Consider the following 21,799-nt stretch of genomic DNA (forward strand, 5'->3'; position numbering starts at 1 on the left):
CTTGGATGTGATTGTTTGAAAGACACCTTGTGATAGATGTTTGGTTCAAAACCTTTCAAAAATAAAAACATATCAATGAAAATCTGCTGCGTGTTTCAGTGAAATGCTTGCCTGACCAGCCAGTCCCTAATACATTCTGTTCAAATGCAGAAGGGTCTGGAATAGGACCTTTGGGGGGGCGTCAAAAAAACTCTCCAAGCATGAACCGGTCCAACCACCACCGCTAATTTGTGTCACGTGTGTCAGAACAAAATATACAACTTAATTTACCTCAGATTTACAGAGTTTAGTGCGTTGCTTGTTGACTCAGCAGAAGTCGGCAACATTTCTCAGTCTGTGTTGTTTTTATTCTTTCCCCGTAATCCACAATGTTTGTTTAGACATGAATTTACAATGTGTTTGTCTGAATGGTTAATCCGCCTCTTTGGAAATTGGAGCGACTGGGTTGGATTCCAGACCCTTCTGCATTTGAACAGAATATAGGAGGGACCGGTAAGTGAAATGCCACAATTAAGTATCAGTTCTGCAGTTTGGAACAAGAAGTCCAGCCACTTTTAATTAATAATGCTGTTTAAAATTAACAAAATATTAAATCATGATCTAGTTAGTTATAGTCAGAATCAGAATAGGGTTTATTGCCATTTGTCATGAACAAAATTCACAGACATAGGAACTACTCCTGGTGAAGTAGCTGACTTGACTATGTCTTCTTTAATACTGGGCAAAGCAATATATTCAATATTCAAGAAATTAGCTAACCAATTAACCAAATAACCAAGACTAACAACATTTTTGATTTTTGTTCTGTCTTTTTTCCTCCGATGGTAGAATAATTTGTTTCTGGAAAGTTCACTTTTGTTGTTGTTTACATGACAATCTAGTATTACTAACACAATGAGCTTCCGTATATTACACACATCAAAAATTGAATACTGAATTCCTCCAACTTCTTCTTTAAATACGATGCCCAAATATGATATGCATTTATCTTTTATGATATATTTTAACTACCTTCGTGTTAGGAAAAAAAAAGCAGGATCTTTGTTTCCAGTCGGCCTGTTTTTTTGACGCACAAAGGCTACCAGCTGATCGCAGCTGACACGGAAAAGTAATTTGAGCAGATTTTGCGATTTATTGAACTAAAAAACACTCACAGAAATACCGATTCATTGTAATAACGGGAAAGAAAAGCGTGTTTTTCAAACCTCTGTGTTAAATGTGAAATTCGTTTATTTTTGTACCACAATTTCTCTTTTTCTTTCCTCTTTTCCAGCAGCTAGCCGTTTTAGCTTCTTATTTCCTGACTTCGGCTTTATAATTTATTTCCGTGTGATGACTTCCCTGTCCTACCAATTATACGTCTTTAGTCCTTAGAAGCAGTTACGAAAAGTAAACACAAATAAATGCGTTTTATTTCGTATTCTGTTGTAACTGAATGGTTCTGAATCAGGACATGGAGTTTGCAGAGTTGATAAAGACCCCCAGGGTGGACGGCGTGGTCCTGCACCGGCCTTTCCTGCCCACAGTGGAGGGGACCCTGTGTCTGACCGGACACCACCTGATCCTGTCCTCCAGACAAGACAACACAGAGGAGCTGTGGCTGCTCCACTCAAACATCGATGCCATAGAGAAAAGGTGATGCGTGTTTGTTGTTGGCACTTTGTAACTAAATTAAAATAAAAGTTAATCTTCTTTCAGATTTGTGGGTTCACTTGGAAGCATCATAGTCAAATGCAAAGACTTGAGGATTATAAAGTTGGACATTCCTGGGATGGATGAGTGTCTAAACATTGCCAGTTCTATTGAGGTAAAAACAATGATTCCACTAAAGGATCTTGCTTTGCACTAACTGTCAGTAATGGCTTTTGTTTTCCAGGCTTTGTCCACCCTGGATTCTGTGTCTCTGATGTATCCTTTCTTTTACCGCCCCATGTTTGAAGTAATTGAGGATGGCTGGAACACTTTTCGCCCTGGGGATGCTTTCAAAGACCTGGAGTCTATGGTACATCAGTGTATTATACATTTCTGTAAAACATCAATGCAAATCCTGTTGTCTCACTAAACTAACCTGTGAGCCTGTCCTTTATTAGACAGATGAGTGGAGACTAAGTGATGTCAATAAGGACTTTAGCATCTGTTCGTCATATCCACCTAAACTGGCTGTCCCTAAAGATATTGACGATGACACATTAAGGAAAGTTGCAACCTTCCGTCATGGCGGGCGCTTCCCAGTGCTCAGCTACTACCACAAAAAGAATGGCATGGTAAGGAAATCAACATTGGGTCATTTTACTTACGTTAAAATGTGCATATAATATTGTATTGTTATCTTTGAAGGTGATGATGCGAGCCGGACAGCCTCTAACAGGCACCAATGGGCGACGGTGTAAAGAAGATGAGAAGCTTATCAATGCCACTCTGCGACCTGGTAAACGTGGATATGTCATCGACACACGCACCATTAACGTGGCTCAACAGGCAAAGGCAAAAGGAGGAGGATTTGAATCTGAGGCTAACTACCCACAGTGGAGGAGGATTCACAAAGCCATTGAAAGGTAAGTTAATATGACTAACATTTTTTTTTCTTTGCTTTTGAAAAAAATTACCATATACATGAGTGTCAGGCTGTAGTAGTGAAGGCTGTAATTAAGATCTTAATTAATAAGATTTTAGATGTTTGGATTCTGGTTAGCCATCACCGCAGGGTGTTTGGTCAGGACAGTAATATGTTCAGGTGAGTGAAGAGAATGAGGAGACACGGCAACTGTATGGTGTAAAACACATACTTTGAAGATGTATAACTACAGTAGGTGGCGGTAAAGGACCAAACTTCTACAGAGTCTTTAGTACACAGGCAATTATTCCTTCCTGATTTGAATTGTGCTATTGCTACAACAATGAAGGACCTTTGCCGTGCCTTATGTCCTTATGCCTGAAACCCCATGAATACCGGTACTCCTTGTATTTGTATTTGTATTTTTAACACCGTATTAATAATCCAAACCAAAAACACACCTTCTCATACAAGTTAAACTAAAAATAAATGTACTTTACCACCATTACTGTATCTCATTCAAACAGATCTGTCTTTGAACCTTAGGGAGAATTTAATGACAACATAACAAACAACACATTTATAGCTGTGGGTACAGCTATAATAACAAATCTGATGACTCAATAAGTTATTATTTAGTTTGTTTACATGAGCAAATTCAATTTAATCATCTAATCTAAAGAAATTATCAAACAGCTGTGACACTGGTAAGTTAAAATTGCGTTTTTAGAGTAATTTGTGTTTGGAAGACAAAGCACAATTAATTTTATAACTGCTCATTCACTCTATAACATTTTGTCTTTCATTTTTGTCCTTGCCACATTAGTCTGTTGTTTTTGTATAATTTCCTGTCACATAACCTTCACAGTGCCTGTGAATAAAATCTGATTACTCAGATGTAGCTCAGAATCAGAAAAGGTTTATTGCTATTGTCATTGAACACAGTTCGCAAACATGGGAACTTGTTTCGGCATTAAAAGTGCAACATAAAACAATGAATAATAAAATGATAATAATAGCAACATATATAGAATCAAATATGGCATGCATAAATTAAGAATTTACTAATACAATAAGGTAAAAATAAAGTTGGTCTCAGTATTTACAGACGTTTACACAAACCTCTTGTTTAAATTTCAACAATCAAAAAATGATCAGATTGTTGTTGTTGTTGTTTAAAGTCATTGTGTTTTTCGTCCAGGTCAAATGTGCTGCAGGAGAGCCTGATTAAACTGGTTGAAGCCTGTAATGACCAGTCCCACAGCATGGACCGATGGCTGAGCAAACTGGAAGCATCAAACTGGCAGACTCATGTGAAGGAGATCCTGACGACGGCGTGTCTGGCTGCACAGTGCATTGACAGGTCGATGTTACAATAAGCACACAAAAACCCAACCATGTCTTTTGTGGTTATTTTCAAATGGTCACTTAAGCATATAGAAGGCAGGGGACTGTATTGATTATGTTTAGTTTTATAAGCAATGTGACAAATACAAATCCACTAATTAGAGAATTTGTGAACTCCAGTCATTGGGTCTAAACAGCATTACTCATATACGGTACATCCACAAACTTAAAAAATGAATCTTGTGGTTTAAAGTCTATTCAACTGAAACAATCACGTCTTTGAGGTTGAGTAATTGCACCTCTTCATGAAGCTATTAGTTTCCTTGTGTTGAACTTTCTGCCACTTTTTAGTAATTTAGACCTGGACTATAGAGATTGCAACCATAAATCGGGTCCAAACACTTTTAATTAATTAAATGGGTTATTGTACCTTTGAATTCTGACCTGTCCTCCAGATAAATGTTACGTGTTAATGTTGTGCTGTCACGTAAATCCAAACATATGTTGTATGTTTTTAGAGAAGGGGCATCAGTGCTGGTCCACGGCACTGAAGGGACAGACTCAACCCTGCAGGTGACCTCTTTGGCTCAAATCATTCTTGATCCGGCTTCTAGAACCATCCGAGGATTTCAGAATCTGGTGGAACGAGAGTGGCTCCAGGTACGCTCTGAAGCCAAAACTGTATTTTTCATCAAGCAACTGGAACACAGGGTTGGATTAAGGGGCATCCAAAATAATCAGCATTTTTGTCTGGGGTGGGACTAGTGTGACCCAAAAACCTAATCGTAACAAAATGAACTGTTCCTAACCCTAATCCTAACACCTAACATTACCCTGAATCCAGTTCTGTAATAGCCAGGAATCTACAGAGGCAACTCAACAGACATAAATACTACTTAGTATATAACCATGGCCTACAGAAGAGGTCACTTTATTGTGTACAGGGTCTGCTTAAGAATTTGAGAATGATCCAGAATTAGACAAAACACTTTGTTTCATTACACAGGCTGGTCACCCATTCCAGGTGCGATGCTCTCAGTCGGCCTTCTCCAACACTAAAACGCGTCAGGAGGCCCCAGTGTTCCTGCTCTTCTTGGACTGTGTCTGGCAGATCCTTCGTCAGTTTCCGTGCTCCTTTGAATTCAACGAGAGTTTCCTGGTGCTGCTGTTTGAACATGTTTATGCCTCTCAGTTTGGGACCTTCCTGGGCAACTGTGCAGCTAACAGGTATATTAACAAAAAAGGTGTATGTAGCTCGGCGCGACACAAAGCGGGGTGGGGCTGGGTGGTGATGTCCGTGGTGTTTCCGCTGCAGAAATGTTATCCATACTGCCTGATTTCAGTGGTCCATGAGAGGTACTAGCTTCCAGGGGGTGTTGGCTCGCTTTAGGCCCACAGAGAGGTTTAATGCAAGATTGGACAACAGAGAACAAAAGACAACGCAGACTCTGATGAGAACGAAATTGCAAAAACAGAAATATAGAATAATCAGTGTTCACTAAACGCTGACTTGATATGATGGCAAACCATCCAGTGATGATAACGTTGAAAGAAAAAAAAACGCTAGAGCATATTGGCATCAGCTGTTTCCTGTTTAAGGCACGGCACTCGTGCAATAGTTTACATCAGGACCCAAAATATTATATTTCCAGTGCATAATGCTTCTAGGCAAGGCAAGGCAAGGCAAGTTTATTTGTAGAGCACATTTCATACACAAGGCAATTCAAAGTGCTTCACACAGCAGGAAAAATGCATTCAAATCACAAAGAAATTACAGAAATACAATAAAATTAACTAAATTAAAAATTATCAATCCAACTGATTTTCTAAACTAATAAAATCACAAACAAAAGAGAGCAAAGATAAAAATTAACTACAATAAAATTAACTAAATTAAAAATTATCAATCCAACTGATTTTCTAAACTAATAAAATCACAAACAAAAGAGAAGAGTGCAAAGAAAAAATCCTTTCAGTCATATGCGCAGCTAAACAAAACTGTTTTTAGCTTAGATTTGAACATTGTCAGAGTAGAAGCCTGTCTCACATCTTCAGGAAGACTGTTCCAGATTTTAGCTGCATAAAACTGAAACGCAGATTCCCCATGTTTTGTCCTGACTCTGGGCACCAGCAGGAGGCCGGTCCCTGAGGTCCTCAGAGTCCGAGATGGTTCATATGGCACTAACATATCCAAGATGTACTTTGGTGCTAGGCCATGGAGAGACTTGTACACAAGCAGAGCTGCTTTAAAGTCTATTCTCTGAGCCACAGGGAGCCAGTGCAGAGACCTGAGAACAGGACTAATGTGCTCATACTTCCTGGTTCTGGTCAGGACTCGAGCAGCAGCGTTCTGGATGTACTGCAGCTGTTTTACAGCTCGTTTGGAGAGGCCAGTGAGCAGGCCGTTACAGTAGTCTAATCTACTGGAGACAAACGCGTGGATAAGTCTCTCTAAATCTGGTTTTGACAGTATATTTTTGATTTTGGCAATGTTTTTTAGATGGTAAAAAGCTGCTGATGTTATTGATTTGACGTGGCTATTAAAGTTCAAGTCTGAGTCCATTATTACCCCCAGATTTCTAATTTGGTTTGTAGGTTTTAGAGCGAGACTCTGGAGGTGACCGCTAACACTTTCTCTTTGTTTCTGTGGCCAAAAACGATTATTTCAGTCTTGTCTGAGTTCAGCTGGAGAAAGTTGTTTTCCATCCACAAACTGATCTGTTGGATGCAGTGACAGAGTGAATCTACTGGTCCATAGTCACCTGCCGATAGTGAAACATAGATCTGAATGTCGTCTGCATAATTGTGATAGGACACATTTTCACTGCGTATCAACTGACCCAACGGCAGCATGTAGAGGTTGAACAGAAGGGGACCCAGGACTGACCCTTGGGGCACTCCACAGGTCAGGGGCATGTGGTCTGAGACACAGCTACCAATTTCAACAAAGTACTTCCTGTCTTCCAGATAGGACCTTAACCAGTTTAGGGCAGTGCCAGTGATGCCCACCCAGTCCTCTAGTCTCTGTAAGAGGATCCCATGATCGACAGTGTCAAAAGCAGCACTCAGATCTAACAGAATTAAGACTGAGGCTTTGCCCGTGTCAGTGTTCAGGCGGATGTCATTTGTCACCTTGACAAGAGCAGTCTCAGTGCTGTGATGAGGTCTAAAACCTGACTGAAAAACATCAAATGAGTTGTTTATTAAGAGGACTTTGCCCCAAATGGTAGATTAGAGATGGGCCGGTAATGACTCAGTACTGCGGCATCAAGACTGCTCTTCTTCTACCACTATCCAAACCCAACGCATTACATAGAGGCTCAGAGAAGTTGCATAAAGGCAAAAAACGTGGCAATAAACCGGAAGTTGTCTACAGCTGCTCACGTAGCAGGCCACTGGGAGCCGCCATTAGGAGAAGCGGCTACGACATGAACGTTGTGGTAAAGCGGTTTTACTGGTTTTAAAAAGGAACCACAGTCACACATTAATCTGCATTGCCAGTGCCTTAGTAGAGGAAAAATTAAATGTCTCCTTCTCAGTTTTATTGATAGGCCAAGGCTCCAGACTAGCACTGACTCATGATATGTCCAGATTTTGGGGGTTTAGGTGGTCACCCTTCAGATCAGACAGAGGACTTTTTAACCAACTGGGTTTCAAGCTTGAAACTGGCAACACATGTTCATGTACAATGTTTTTGCAAATAAGAATGAAAAACATATAATTGTGAAAACATTTTACACACCCTCCATTTAACAAAATATGTAGTAGTCTGTAACACCTTCTCTGTTTATTTGAAAGGGTAAAGTTGGGTCTGCTTGACAAGACGGTGTCTCTTTGGTCCTGGGTGAACCGGCAGCAGGAGCTTGAGCGACTGTCCAACCCGCTGTATGAGGCCAACACTTTAGTGATCTGGCCCTCTGTCGCCCCCCAGAGTCTGCTCCTGTGGGAAGGTATGTTTAACCTGCAATGACTCATAGCTCTTTGAATTGACTTTAGAGTTAGCCTAGATTAGCTGAGGTTTTTACATAGTCTTAAATCATAGTAGTGAGAATTCCTTTTGTTGTATTTTTGAGTAGTATTAAATACGCAAATTATACATCGTTAAGATTTTTTCATAATCAGAGTGTTCTCTATAAAAACGTTGATGACAAAAACTTTGCAATTGATACAATATTACAGACAATAGCCACTAGAGAGCATTGTTGTTCACAATAGTGTCCTTTTGCTGCATCTGAAACCAACTGACTAAATTTGTTCTAGCATTTGGTGGTAAATTTGCACAGGGATTAGCACTCTTGCTGCACTCGCTGCACCCTCGACCACCCAAGGGCCGATCTGTGGAGAGTTTACCATGCCTGCTCCAGTTTCTTCTGGGTGCTCCAATTTCTTCAACCACTAAAAACGTGTAGAATAGGCTGCTCTTCTCTGGGGCCAGGACTTCGCCACATCCCAGGAGTACTATCCTTGTTAAATAAGAACATTTACATGCTACAAATGTAACTTATATTTGTCAGATAACTTTTACTATAATCTATGGCCTCTTAATGTAATTAGACTAACAAATAAACATCATCAACATATTTGCTAACTTGTAACCTGTAAGTGCTTGCATTTCAACACTGTCGCATTTCTGACATTTCTGCCAGAGTGACTGTTTTGGGTGTGTCAATGTGTAAGACTGTGTTGTAATTTTGTATTAATCAATATTTCCTGAAATAAGTGTGTTTGGTAATGGTTGTATAAAGAAGTCGGGGGTTGTGTTAGTGTATTGTCCTATTTCCCTCCTCTTTGTGTGCGTGGGAACACAACCTAAGCTTTATCTCAGTGTGAAAGAGCTCCCACTGCGCTGACCTGTGGTCCAGCCACTCCTTCAATAAATAAGCTCAAATTCTACTTGAAGAAGTAATTTGATGTGTTGTGAATTTCCTGTAAGGGAAACTCAGCTTGAACATAAAGCTTGAACCATAAAAGTATATATGGATATATTTTAGAACAATTTATTTATAGATATGGTAATTTTATATTTTATTGGTCAATCACTGCTTGCCTTGATTGCCCTGACTGCATTGCCTGACCAGCCAGTCCCTCCTACATTCTGTTCAAATGCAGAAGGGTCTGAAATCGGATTATAGGGGGAACGTCAAAAAAACTCTCCGGTGCTTTGTGTCACGTGTCTCTCAAAAGCCGAAGGCTTTGTGTCACGTGTCTCTCAAAAGCTGAAGACTTTGTGTCACTTGTCTCTCAAAAGCCGAAGACTTTGTGTCACATGTCTCTCAAATGCCGAAGACTTTGTGTCACGTGTCTCTCAAATGCCGAAGACTTTGTGTCACGTGTCTCTCAAAAGCCGAAGACTTTGTGTCACGTGTCTCTCAAAAGCCGAAGACTTTGTGTCACTTGTCTCTCAAAAGCCGAAGACTTTGTGTCACATGTTTCTCAAATGCCGAAGCCTTTGTGTTACGTGTCTCTCAAATGCCGAAGACTTTGTGTCACGTGTCTCTCAAAAGCCGAAGACTTTGTCACGTGTCTCTCAAATGCGGAAGACTTTGTGTCACGTGTCTCTCAAATGCGGAAGACATCTCTCAAATATTTTCAGAACATTCAGGACAAAATATATAACTTAATTTACCTCAGATTTACAGAGTTTAGTGCGTTGCTTGTTGACTCAGCAGAAGTCGGCAACGTTTCTCAGTCTGTGTTGTTTTTTATTCTTTCCCCGTAATCCACCATGTTTGTTTAGACATGAACTTACAATGTGTTTGTCTGAACGGTTAATCCACCTGTCAATCACTCTCTTTGGAAATTGGAGTGACTGGGTTGGATTCGAGACCCTTCTGTATTCTAACAGAATGTAGGAGGGACTGGCTGGTCACGCCACTGCCATGTCGTTAGCACAGATTACTCCCATGGATTCTCTACTTCCTCCAATGACTCAATCGTCATCTGCCAGTAGGGCCTGTACAGGAACCCCCGGCACAACATTACACAATATCTTTCCATTGCGCCTAGTACTCCGGGTCACACCAGTACAGCAATGTAGCAATATTTGGTTGAATATAAAGTTTCATAATTCAAAAAAACAATGTCCTGTCAGAGTCGGGTACAGTTCACTGCTTCTGTAGGACCACAAATATAGCATTGTTACTTTAAACACTTTAGTCTATGCATTTTATCGCCCTGTATTTACACTATTTCTACTGCAATTTGCCACAGCAATAGCCCCTGCGTTCGCCACAATATGGTTGCTAGGTAACAATTATGGAATTTCTTAGTTTTGTGTCATGATTTACAATCAGGAAATATTATAACATTACATATATTTATCATATCTACATCTTAAATTATTTATATCATAGATACATTAGATGTTCAAGTGTCATAGGCACTTTTAATGACCTACTGTTGCACATTCCAAGCAAAGCAATACCATCTTCATGGAGACAGCAGTGGCAGACTCCACTTGAAAATTAAATACATTAATTCTTTGATCTCTTGTCCAAGTTTAGCATTTACAATTTCCCAAAACATCAATATGATTGTATTATGTGTAAAAATGTTTAGTGACATACTGCATAGAAAAAGAGGGGATTTTTTTTTTTTTTTTGGACTTACACTTTGCAAAAGATCTGATTTGAATAAGATTTAGTATCACATATGAAAGTGGCCTGGGTTGCATTTGAAAAAAATTGGATTTGGGCTGTTCACACTGTTGTGAAATCAGATCTAGGTCAAATTTGGGTAGATTCGACCTGCAGTGTTAACATAGCCAGACCTGACGCGCTCGGTAAGTAAAAAAAAAGGAGGTGGAGCGAGATCTTTATAACTCATTGAGCTGAACCATATGGGTTGAACTGCATTTATTATAACTCATTGGGCAGAATTATAGGCAGCACAACTGATAAAATGTGTAACTTCACTTTTTTTGCCTAATTTTTGTCCATGGAGATTATATTATTTCTCACATTAACTGTATGTCAAAATAAAAACTCTAGTTTCTCAAATTGCTTGACTGTGCAGAGTTTAGCTTGGTTGTTTGCTAGTGTCAGTTGGGAAGTTGTGACACTTGCCATTCAAAAAATATTTTCCTCATTGCACAGACTAAGGACATCTTGTTTAAGGACAGAACCATAATCGGTTCAGCTGTGTCACAAAGTCTCTATCAGTAATAAATGTGAGCGTAGCCTACAGTATCCTTGTTAATTTTCTGCTTTTTTACCAATATTTACCTAATTTTCTATTTTAGATGTCAGTTGCACTCAATATTTGGCAGAGTTGTAGTCTTTTGTATTTTTTGGATATCTGTTGTCAGAAAGACATGTAAAGACTGAACATATAAAACGGATTAAATGAACATCAAAAACTAATGAAATTCTGTGATCAAATAAAACATAGAAGGAGAGTTTGCAATTCTGAACTATGATACTGTAAGGATAAAGAGGGCAGATATTTACTGGTTAAGGAGATTATTCATGGAAATGATTTCGCTCTTGTAAATGTATATGCTCCACCAGGGAGTGATATCACTTTCTATGCTGATGTCATGGACCTGATTGTAAACCACTCTGAGGGAACCCCAATTTGTGGCGGCGATTGGAATCTTTGTATTCAGCCTACATTGGACATGTTGACCTCAGGAGGCACTGGAGGAACGATAGATAAATAAGATGGATAAAAAGTTCTGTATCTTAAGATGGTGACGCGTGCTTGCCCTTATGGCGCGGTCTTGCATCCACCGCCTGTCAGTTTGGAGATTCGCGGAAAGGAGATAGTCTGTACTATAGCTAAAAACTGCGGGAATCAATCAAAAAAACACTCTGGGTACATATATGAAGCACAAATAGCAATGTAAGAAGGTTAAAAGCTCTGAAAAGTCAATTTTGCATGTTATGGGACCTTTAAGATGATCACAACATCAAGAATTAAAATCGCTGGTCATCTGACGGATTCACTGACTCTGGAATGGGGGTTCAGGCAGGGCTGCGCCTTGTCTCCCCTCTTGCTTTGTATTTGAAACAATTGGCCCAATTTTTTAGACAATCAAAAACAATTCACAGAGTTACAATTGATGGGACGGAACACAAAAGTGCCTGCTATGCAAATTATGTTCTACTATGTTTGACTACTAAGGCAGACATTTCCAGACCTAATGTGATACATTTTCTCAAACATTGGTCCAATGTTTGGATACAAAATGAATGGACAACAAACTGAAATGATATCTTACTGGCAACCACTTCTGACCTTTAGAAAGACCTACCCATTCAAATGGCAAACTGAATCTCTTAAATATAGGTGTGGTACTCCATAGAGACCTAGACCTATCAACTATTCTGGAGAAAAAATTACACCTTTTTATTAATATACAAAAGATTTTGAAAATTGTTACCTTATCCACCCACTTAAGTCAAAGTCAAAGGATTGAGACTATAAAAAATGAATGTTTTGCCCAGCTTTCGCTACCTGGCAAGGCAAGTTTTATTTGTAGAGCACATTTCATACACAAGGCAATTCAAAGTGCTTCACACAGCAGGAAAAATGCATTCAAATCACAAAGAAATTACAGAAATACAATAAAATTAACTAAATTAAAAAATATCAATCCAACTGATTTTCTAAACTAATAAAATCACAAACAAAAGAGAAGAGTGCAAAGAAAAAATCCTTTCAGTCATATGCGCAGCTAAACAAAACTGTTTTTAGCTTAGATTTGAACATTGTCAGAGTAGAAGCCTGTCTCACATCTTCAGGAAGACTGTTCCAGATTTTAGCTGCATAAAACTGAAACGCAGATTCCCCATGTTTTGTCCTTGACTCTGGGCACCAGCAGGAGGCCGGTCCCTGAGGTCCACAGAGTCCGAGATGGTTCATATGGCACTAACATATCCAAGATGTACTTTGGTGCTAGGCCATGGAGAGACTTGTACACAAGCAGAGCTGCTTTAAAGTCTATTCTCTGAGCCACAGGGAGCCAGTGCAGAGACCTGAGAACAGGACTAATGTGCTCATACTTCCTGGTTCTGGTCAGGACTCGAGCAGCAGCGTTCTGGATGTACTGCAGCTGTTTTACAGCTCGTTTGGAGAGACCAGTGAGCAGGCCGTTACAGTAGTCTAATCTACTGGAGACAAACGCGTGGATAAGTCTCTCTAAATCTGGTTTTGACAGTATATTTTTGATTTTGGCAATGTTTTTTAGATGGTAAAAAGCTGCTGATGTTATTGATTTGACGTGGCTATTAAAGTTCAAGTCTGAGTCCATTATTACCCCCAGATTTCTAATTTGGTTTGTAGGTTTTAGAGCGAGACTCTGGAGGTGACCGCTAACACTTTCTCTTTGTTTCTGTGGGCCAAAAACGATTATTTCAGTCTTGTCTGAGTTCAGCAGGAGAAAGTTGTTTTGCATCCACACACTGATCTGTTGGATGCAGTGACAGAGTGAATCTGGTCCATAGTCACCTGCCGATAGTGAAACATAGATCTGAGTGTCGTCTGCATAATTGCGATAGGACACATTTTCACTGCGTATCAACTGACCCAACGGCAGCATGTAGAGGTTGAACAGAAGGGGACCCAGGACTGACCCTTGGGGCACTCCACAGGTCAGGGTCATGTGGTCTGAGACACAGCTACCAATTTCAACAAAGTACTTCCTGTTTTCCAGATAGGACCATAACCAGTTTAGGGCAGTGCCAGTGATGCCCACCCAGTCCTCTAGTCTCTGTAAGAGGATCCCATGATCGACAGTGTCAAAAGCAGCACTCAGATCTAACAGAATTAAGACTGAGGCTTTGCCCGTGTCAGTGTTCAGGCGGATGTCATTTGTCACCTTGACAAGAGCAGTCTCAGTGCTGTGATGAGGTCTAAAACCTGACTGAAAAACATCAAATGAGTTGTTTATTAAGAGGAAATCTGTGAGCTGTTGGTAAACAACCTTTTCAAGGACTTTGCCCCAAAATGGTAGATTAGAGATGGGCCGGTAATGACTCAGTACTGCGGCATCAAGACTGCTCTTCTTTAGGAGAGGCTTTATGACCGCAGTTTTCAAAGACATTGGGAATGTTCCAGATTGAAGCGACATGTTAACTATGTGAGTGAATGGTGCTAACAAACTGTTCAGCACAGACTTTAGAAATTTGGTGGGTAACACATCAAGACAGCATGTAGATGAACTCAGACTGGTGATGATCTCATGGACAGTTTTGTCAGTTACTGGTGCAAAGTGAGTTAGCTCTAAGTGTCTTGGTGGTTTTAGGGTATTTTTTTGCATTGTGGGATTTAAAGCATTTTTAATGCCCTGAACTTTGTCATTAAAGAATAATGCAAACTCATTACACTTGGATGTGGAAATGAGTTCTAACGGCAGCTGAGCTGGAGGGTTTGTTAATCTGTTTACTGTGGCAAACAGGACACGCGAGTTGTTACTGCAGCTTCCAATTATTTCAGAAAAATATCTTTCCCTAGTTCTACATAAGATTAGGTTGTACATGTTCAGCTTTTCTTTGTAAATCTCTTTTTGAACCTGGAGCTTTGACTTGCGCCATTTCCGTTCGGCCCTGCGGCACTCCCTTTTCTGTGCCCTGACCGAATCATCATTTCTCCACGGCGCCTTCTGCTTATTTTTAACCATTTTAGCCTTTATAGGGGCGATGGTGTCCAGAACATTCAAAACACTAGATGTAACAGAGTTCAACAAATCATTTACATTAGAACATGAGACATTTTCAAAGTTTATCATTTCCATAAACAGTGCACCTGTGCCATCACTTATGTGTCTCCTCTGAACAACTGCAGGACCAACCGGAGGTTTGGGAGAAACAGACAGGTCAAAGAAGACACAGAAATGATCAGACAGAGCAACATCGATCACATTAACATTTGAAATATTTACCCCCTTTGTAATTATGAGATCTAGAGTGTGTCCTTTGCTGTGGGTGGGGCCTCTCACATGCTGAGTAAGACTGAAGGTTTCAAGGACATCATCAAGCTCATTAGCGTTTCTGTCACAAATATTATCAACATGCACATTGAAATCACCTGTAATGACCAAACCATCAAAGTCTGTGCATATGACTGAAAGCATCTCAGTAAAATCATCAATAAAACTTTGGCAGTGCTGGGGAGGCTTGTATAAAACAATGAAGAGAATGGATGGAGACCGTTTTAGCTCCATTTTAAAGGATACATACTCAAATGATGAAAACACCCCAAAAGACAACCTGCGGGTAATTATTTCATCTCTAAAGACAGCACAGACTCCACCCCCTTTTTTGTTTTCTCGTGTTTCAGATTCAAACTTAAAGTTGGGTGGAGCAGATTCTATCAGAACTACATTTCCTGTGTTTTTGTAAAGCCATGTTTCAGTTAAAAACATACAATCAAGATTATAAGAAGAAATAAAATTATTAATTAAGAGAGATTTGTTATATAAGGATCTGACATTTAGCACAGCAAGTTTGACTAGTTTCAGTGAGACTGGGCTTTATCTTTTCACAGGGAATATGAATCACATTTCTCAGATTGGGCCTGACTCGCATTTTGTTTTTCCATCTCTGTGATGATATGACTACAGAAATAGCACTAGGGGGGGCTCTTTTTACATAGGGCCCCGGGTTGGTTTGATTTTTAATGTGACAATAAGTCCCGGCAACGCTGAGACCCAGTGCATCCTAGCTATGGGAGATACCAGGTGAAAGGCGAGGTTGGATGGGTGGTGGGGCTTTTGTAGCCAAGGAGAGTTTGGGACCAGGTGAGAGGCGAGGGGGGATGGGTGGTGGGGCTTTTGTTGGTGTAGTCGGCTTGTGCAGGGAAGACATAGCCCTTGCTATATTGGGCGTGAGTGGAGCCATCTTAATGCCTGATTTGATCAGACTTTCAAAATGGCTGGGAAGGCCCATGGGTGAGAGTGGAGATGAGAAGGAGAATGATGAATCTTTAGTGGGAGTAGATGTTGCAGGGGGAACCCAGGGCTGGTGTGAAGGCAGGGGCGATGACAGGGATGTTGTTGGGCTTGTCACAGATGGGTCCAAGGCCTTTGAAGATTGTTCCTTTGCTGGAGGCGGTGGAGGTGAATGCGGAGCAGCTGGAGCTGAATCCTTTGCTGGTGGTGGTGGAGCAGCTGCTGATGAATCCTTTGGTGGAGGCTGAGGTTGTGGTGCTTTAGATGTTGAAACATTGGCTCGGTCTCTGGCTGATGGAGCAGGAATTCTTCTCTCATTCCTCTCTTCTCTAACTATCTGCTCAGGACCCTGTCCAGGCCCAGTCCAATGCCTCAGAGTGTTGAGCAGGTTCTCTGTCAGCACCCTCACTCCACCTCTGCATAGGTGGGGGCCATTTCTCTTAAACAGGTCCTCTCGTTTCCAGAATAGATAGAAGTTCTCAATGTAGTGTAGTCCTCTCGGGGAACACTCTTTGGACAGCCATGTGTTCAGCTGAAGAAGCCGGCTAAACTTGTTTATCCTCCTGTCGATGTTTGGAAGAGGTCCACTTATGAATGTTTTGATTTCCATTTTATCAAGCACGTCGAATAACTTCAAGAAGTCTTTTTTCAAAACTTCAGTCTGTTCCCGCCGCATGTCCACTGCACCCACGTGCACAATCAGCTGTTTAGCTCCTCCATGCTTAGCCATAATATTTGGAAGGAGTGACGTTATCTCAGAAACAGTGGCGCTTGGAAAAGAATGTGTGTTTATCTTTTCATCCGTCACGTGACTTATCGCGCCATCCCCAACTAAAACAATCTTCGTGACCTTGGCTCCTGGCACAGATCCTCCTCGCTGTATTTTGGTCACGTCATCTTTCCTTTTTTCATTTAATTCCATCTCTGAAAGTGGTAAAAATCTGTTGGTGAGCTGTATTTTAGGCGACTTCACGTTATCTTTGTATCGTTTAGGCTTTGCTCCAAGTTTGTTCCAAGAAACAGCCTGGTCTTTCTGGTTTTTAGACAGTTTTGGAAACGACACAGAGTCACTGCGGTTTAGGTTGAAAGTAGCAGTTTTTCTTGTAAAAAGTGTGCTCTTCTTACCGTCGGTTGACACAGGAATGGTATCGTGAAGAACTTTTTCAGATTCCAAAACAAATATCCGTGTTTTCAGCTCATTAATTTCTTGTTGATATTTCCGACAGCGTTCACAGTCTTTCTCCCTTCTTCTCCCGGACATGTCGCTGGCGTCAGATATGTCGTTAAAACTGGAAAAATGTTCTTAAAATCCTTGGTTTACTTGAAAAAGTCTAAAGCAAAAATGTTTGGAAGACAAAAACTGATTAAAAAGCAAAATAAATAAGGAAAACAGCGATAGCAAGCGGAGCGAGCAAAAAAGCGTGTGCACTCTTCGGAAGCAGAGGTAGTACTCTGTTCCAGACTCTTCTGATTTCCATCCACGGCCGACTGTTTGATGAGTGGAATAAAACATTCTCAAGATTTATATGGAAAGGAAAAAATAACCATGAATCTGATTTAAAGCTTCAAAATTATCAAAAGAAGGCTGGGGTTTACCTTGTTTGAAAAATTACTCTATTTCAGATCAGAGCCCTGCTATAGTGGTTTGGCCCCGAATATGAAGCTCTATGGAAAAATATGGAGATTAGTGTTGTGCCGGGGGGCTGTCAGATGATGGACAGTTGAGTTATTTGGTGTAGGTGGAGAACCCTTGAATGAAATCTGTTCTTACAACATGGAAGGTGCTGATCAAAACACACAATCTAAACAAAGATGTTGAATCTGGTTTATCAAAATTTCACACCTAACAGCACAGACTCACGATTTAAAATCAAAAGGTATAACGGTCTTTTGCCAGATTGTAAAGGAGAATCATTTGAAGAGCTTTGATGAGATACAAGAATCCTTTGGCTTGGAAAAACAGGGGTTTTATAGGTATTTATAAATAAGGAGTTACTATAATCAATAAATCAAAAATAATGATGACCATAGCCTATTGACTGAAACATTCATTAAAGTTTATAAATCTGAACTTTCAAAGGGATTAATATACAAATTGTTTAAAGTTATTAACAATCTGGGCAACCACTCTACTGATTTCATTATGGGTGAATGGGAAAGAGAGATTCACTTTGTTCTGGTTGATGAAGAATGGGAACGTACATCTCATTGGAGAACCACGGGCTCACATGTTTGGAGGGAATTCAGTTGGCAAATTGTGTCTTGTTTCTTTATAAGATAAGATATTCCTTTATTGTCCACACATGGGGAAATTTCATGTCGCCATAACGCCATGTCAAAGTGCTTTTACTCACAGGGAAATGCAGACTGTTGGAGAGGATGTGGCAGCCAGAAGGCAAATAACTATCATGTGTTTTGGGATCGTCCTGTTGTTCACAAATATTGGACTAAGATCAACAGAGCCGTATACAGAACGCACCGTTCTTTAAGTGGAGATGCTGAAGGCAATTTATATTGTTTAGGGAAAGATCTTAAAATGTAAGCGTATCAAATAGACTTTTTATCCATTGTTTCATATGGGAATTATAAATTCAAAGGCCGTTTTTGTCACACTTTCACATGGATCAGATTTTTTAGTGTTGTACTTATACATTTTTTGGTATAAGATAAGATATTCCTTTTATTGTCTACCGGTAGTCGTATTTGGCAAAATGTTATTGTATTTCTTTTTAACTTTTTACATGTCCAGTAATATCTACTTCCCATTTTCTCATAAAATGCCACAAATGCCGGCAAATCTGTGTTGTTTTTTTTAATCCACTTCCTCTGGTTAATGGTTTAATTCATGTAGTAGCACATTATTCTGTTGTTAATCCGTCTGTTTTAATCCTGATCTATTGTGATGTCGTAGGAGTGTTTCTTCGCTGGAACCGCTCTTCTAAGTGTCTGGATGAGGCCTATGAAGAAACGGTTCATATCATAGAGTACAACAAGGAGCTGCAGAACAAAGTGAACAGCCTCCGCAGGCAGCTGGCTCAACTTGAAACAGAGGATCCACTACTGCAGTCTCCATAAACGGGTAACATCGAAAAAATAAGTGTCAAGAGAAGGGTGTTGGGTCGAATTGCCAAAAATGAAATTGCATGCATGAATTAATTTTTGTTTTCAAAATTCAGTGGGTTTGTCCACCGTTTTGCACTTGGGTGTTTGTTACGCTGCTAGCTACACATATACTCCACTCCCTGTGTTCAATGCTGTGTCTCTGTGGAAACGTATAGGGTCCATAAAGCCAGTCACGATGCAATGATATAATATGTGTAGGCAGCCAGTCGCCGCCTACTCTGCTGTATTATAGTGTAAATTAATTAGGACATGGGACCAAATGTGTATCACTTACTTGAAATGTTTCTGTTACTAGTGAAACAATGCTAGAATATCAAAATAATTGCCCAAATTTGAGAAGATTGGACAAATGGGTAATATCTTCAGCAAAAGACCCCAAAGTATAGCGTTCTTACAGTACACTATACTTGCAGAATATGCTTATATTGTGAAAGGAGAATGTCACTTCTTAAGTTTTTATATGTGCAAAACTAGTAGATACTCATATTGTATTAATTGTCACTTTTATTTTTCTGTCACTGTATAAATTGCGCTTCAACTAATGATACTATTACTTTGCATCAACCATGTAATTGTAAGAACAGATCCAACAGTCCTGAAGATGATTTATAAAGTTATATCAATGGTAATTCTAGTGACCTGGCTCATTTGGTACTCTTCTCCTGGCAAAAAAAACTGAATATTAGGCAGGTACGTTTCATTGTTGAGCACTTTATTTCACAAACATGTAAATAATTGGTGCTTGAGGTCCAGGTCTATTTGCATAAGTACGGTATATGCTTAACGTTTGGGCCCAAAGTTCCTGAGTTCTCACACTAATCTTGAATCTGATGGAAGGCACTACCAGTACTTGGGATGCTCAATACATGGGTCACAATATCAATACGATTTTGACACATTTTAGGCCTCAGAAGAAGAAAATCAAATGTTTCTTCTGTTATTTTAATGGTAATTATCAATAAACATAACCTTTTACGTAATTACACTATATATTTTTGTTCAAATGCAGCAGAGTTGACTTTTATGGAGCTGTATCCTCCCCTAGCAGTGATACTCATTTTATTGTGAAGGTTGTATTGAACTATTCGATATTATATTGAGTATCGCTATATGCCTAGCCACTAGTTTAATTAATATAAATCGTACATGTATTTTGTAAAAGCATTGTATATACTAAAGGAAATGCTGCTTTATCTACATTTAGGGTTGTCGCGATATAAAATTTTTGTGTTTTGATTATTGTGAGAAAAAACCTCACACTTTAACGATTATTCACGATTATTGAGACTGTGACCAAACAACAGTGAAATCTTTACATTTCTTTCATTCCCCTGGTCTAACACGTTACTGCCCGTCAAGTTTGTGACCGGCTTTACAAAATGTAACTTTCTGAAAGACAAAATAAAGTAAAATTTGACAAAAGCAGCAGGTAAAATAAAGTTCTATACGTTTAGGTCTATTTTTGGACGAGAAATTGAACTAAAAAACATACCATTATATTGTGATTATCGATTAACCTAATAATCGCAACATGCCTATCTACATATAGTCACAACATCTCCTTTACGTTATTTAGAGAAATGAGCTTGTCGCTGTCTGCTTGAATTTGCCACTTTGATTTTGCCTTAAAATAAGTGATCACGTATGGGTTCACTAAATATTGACGTTGGAATTGTTTTGCAAATGCAATGTTTACTTTTTAAGCCATTAAACATACTCTTACACACGTCTGCAGTTTGTCCTCAAGCTGTTTTTCACATTCAACACTTTTCTACTAAAACCGGTAAGACTTGTTGAGAAGTCTACATTTTCCACATTGCAGTTTGACATCGCTCAGTATCTATATGTGACAGTTTATGGAGGGGTGGCTGCTCCTCTGTCACTAGTGATAGACGCCACGGTGCCATATTTCCCCATACCTTGCCCCCATATGGTGTGCTATAACCACAGTAAGCAACACCTTGGCATATGACGCAAATATGCGTTGGTATCAGAGCGCGAGAACTGATGATGTAGGAGGGAAATAAATAGCCAGGGATCAGGTTCTGAGAGAAGCATGTGATGGGAGTTGTGTTTAAATTAAAGCCATAGCAGTCACTTCTTTCCAGTAAACAGATGAAAATATGTGCTTAGACTTCTGATTCAGGGAGGTTTGGGGAAGTTGGTATGAAACTTAGCAAAAACCAGAAATTACCAAATTCCCAAAGTCTAAATTTACTTTACTTATGCAACAAACTTATGACTACGGGTATACTTTATTTTGTGAATCTATATTACTTTACACCGTATACAATGTGGTTTTACTGATACTCTTGATCTAGATAGTATAGCATGTGAATTTTATCGATCATTTGTACATATGCCCGGTTACGCATTACCTTGTTTTGAAACCGTTTCAAGGTAATGACATCAGAAGGGGTGTGCGTGCTTCTACCACTCACAGTCCACCACAAGTCTTAGACACTGTTGTTGGATTAGGGCCACGCTTTGACCCTTTTCGCCCCGCTCTATCTTTAGTAAACACTGAATTTCAAAGTCAAACAGCTCACATCCATATCACAAATGGCACAGTCAATAAGAGGACGCTGATCACATGAATGCACGTGCCACTGCTCCAGGTTCTGGGGTCTTGAGTTGAAGGGCTCATTGAATCTGACCCCTCCTCATTACAGGCAAGTGAGTGCATAGAGTTCAGCAGGTCAGCCTCTCTGTGTACCAAGGACGTGCCTTTCACCATGACGTGCATTTCACCCGTGACATGCAACCTAATACAATCCTCAAATCAAGTTTAAATATAAATTAAATTGGGGGTCTTAATTTACATTGATCTAATTGCACAAAATACCATATCATGTATAATGGATTTGGTCATTTTGTGTGCATCC

The 21,799-nt window shown here is 39.8% G+C and overlaps 1 protein-coding gene across 1 annotated transcript; it reads left to right on the top strand.

Moving 5' to 3' along the window:
• Nucleotides 1–1,027: 1,027 nt before the first annotated feature.
• mtmr9 (myotubularin related protein 9) lies at nt 1,028–20,341 on the top strand. The gene is made up of 11 exons (XM_072441996.1): nt 1,028–1,108; nt 1,451–1,635; nt 1,699–1,807; nt 1,877–2,002; nt 2,091–2,264; nt 2,338–2,555; nt 3,756–3,917; nt 4,420–4,561; nt 4,908–5,128; nt 7,700–7,851; nt 18,703–20,341. Exons 2-11 carry the CDS (start codon nt 1,454–1,456, stop codon nt 18,864–18,866), a joined length of 1,650 nt encoding a protein of 549 aa, XP_072298097.1. The 5' UTR covers nt 1,028–1,108; nt 1,451–1,453; the 3' UTR covers nt 18,867–20,341.
• Nucleotides 20,342–21,799: the final 1,458 nt, after the last annotated feature.

This window comes from Eucyclogobius newberryi, unplaced genomic scaffold (assembly GCF_026437365.1).
Source record: "Eucyclogobius newberryi isolate DKJ021-1_F unplaced genomic scaffold, fEucNew1.0.hap1 SCAF_1, whole genome shotgun sequence".
NCBI lineage: Eukaryota > Metazoa > Chordata > Actinopteri > Gobiiformes > Gobiidae > Eucyclogobius > Eucyclogobius newberryi.

Excerpts from the sequence above, each read along its gene's own strand:
- mtmr9 (XM_072441996.1), top strand. The coding sequence starts at position 1,454 with ATGGAGTTTGCAGAGTTGATAAAGACCCCCAGGGTGGACGGCGTGGTC. Across the intron at positions 1,636-1,698 it reads ATCGATGCCATAGAGAAAAG|ATTTGTGGGTTCACTTGGAA; the intron begins GTGATGCGTGTT and ends ATCTTCTTTCAG. Across the intron at positions 2,265-2,337 it reads ACCACAAAAAGAATGGCATG|GTGATGATGCGAGCCGGACA; the intron begins GTAAGGAAATCA and ends TTATCTTTGAAG.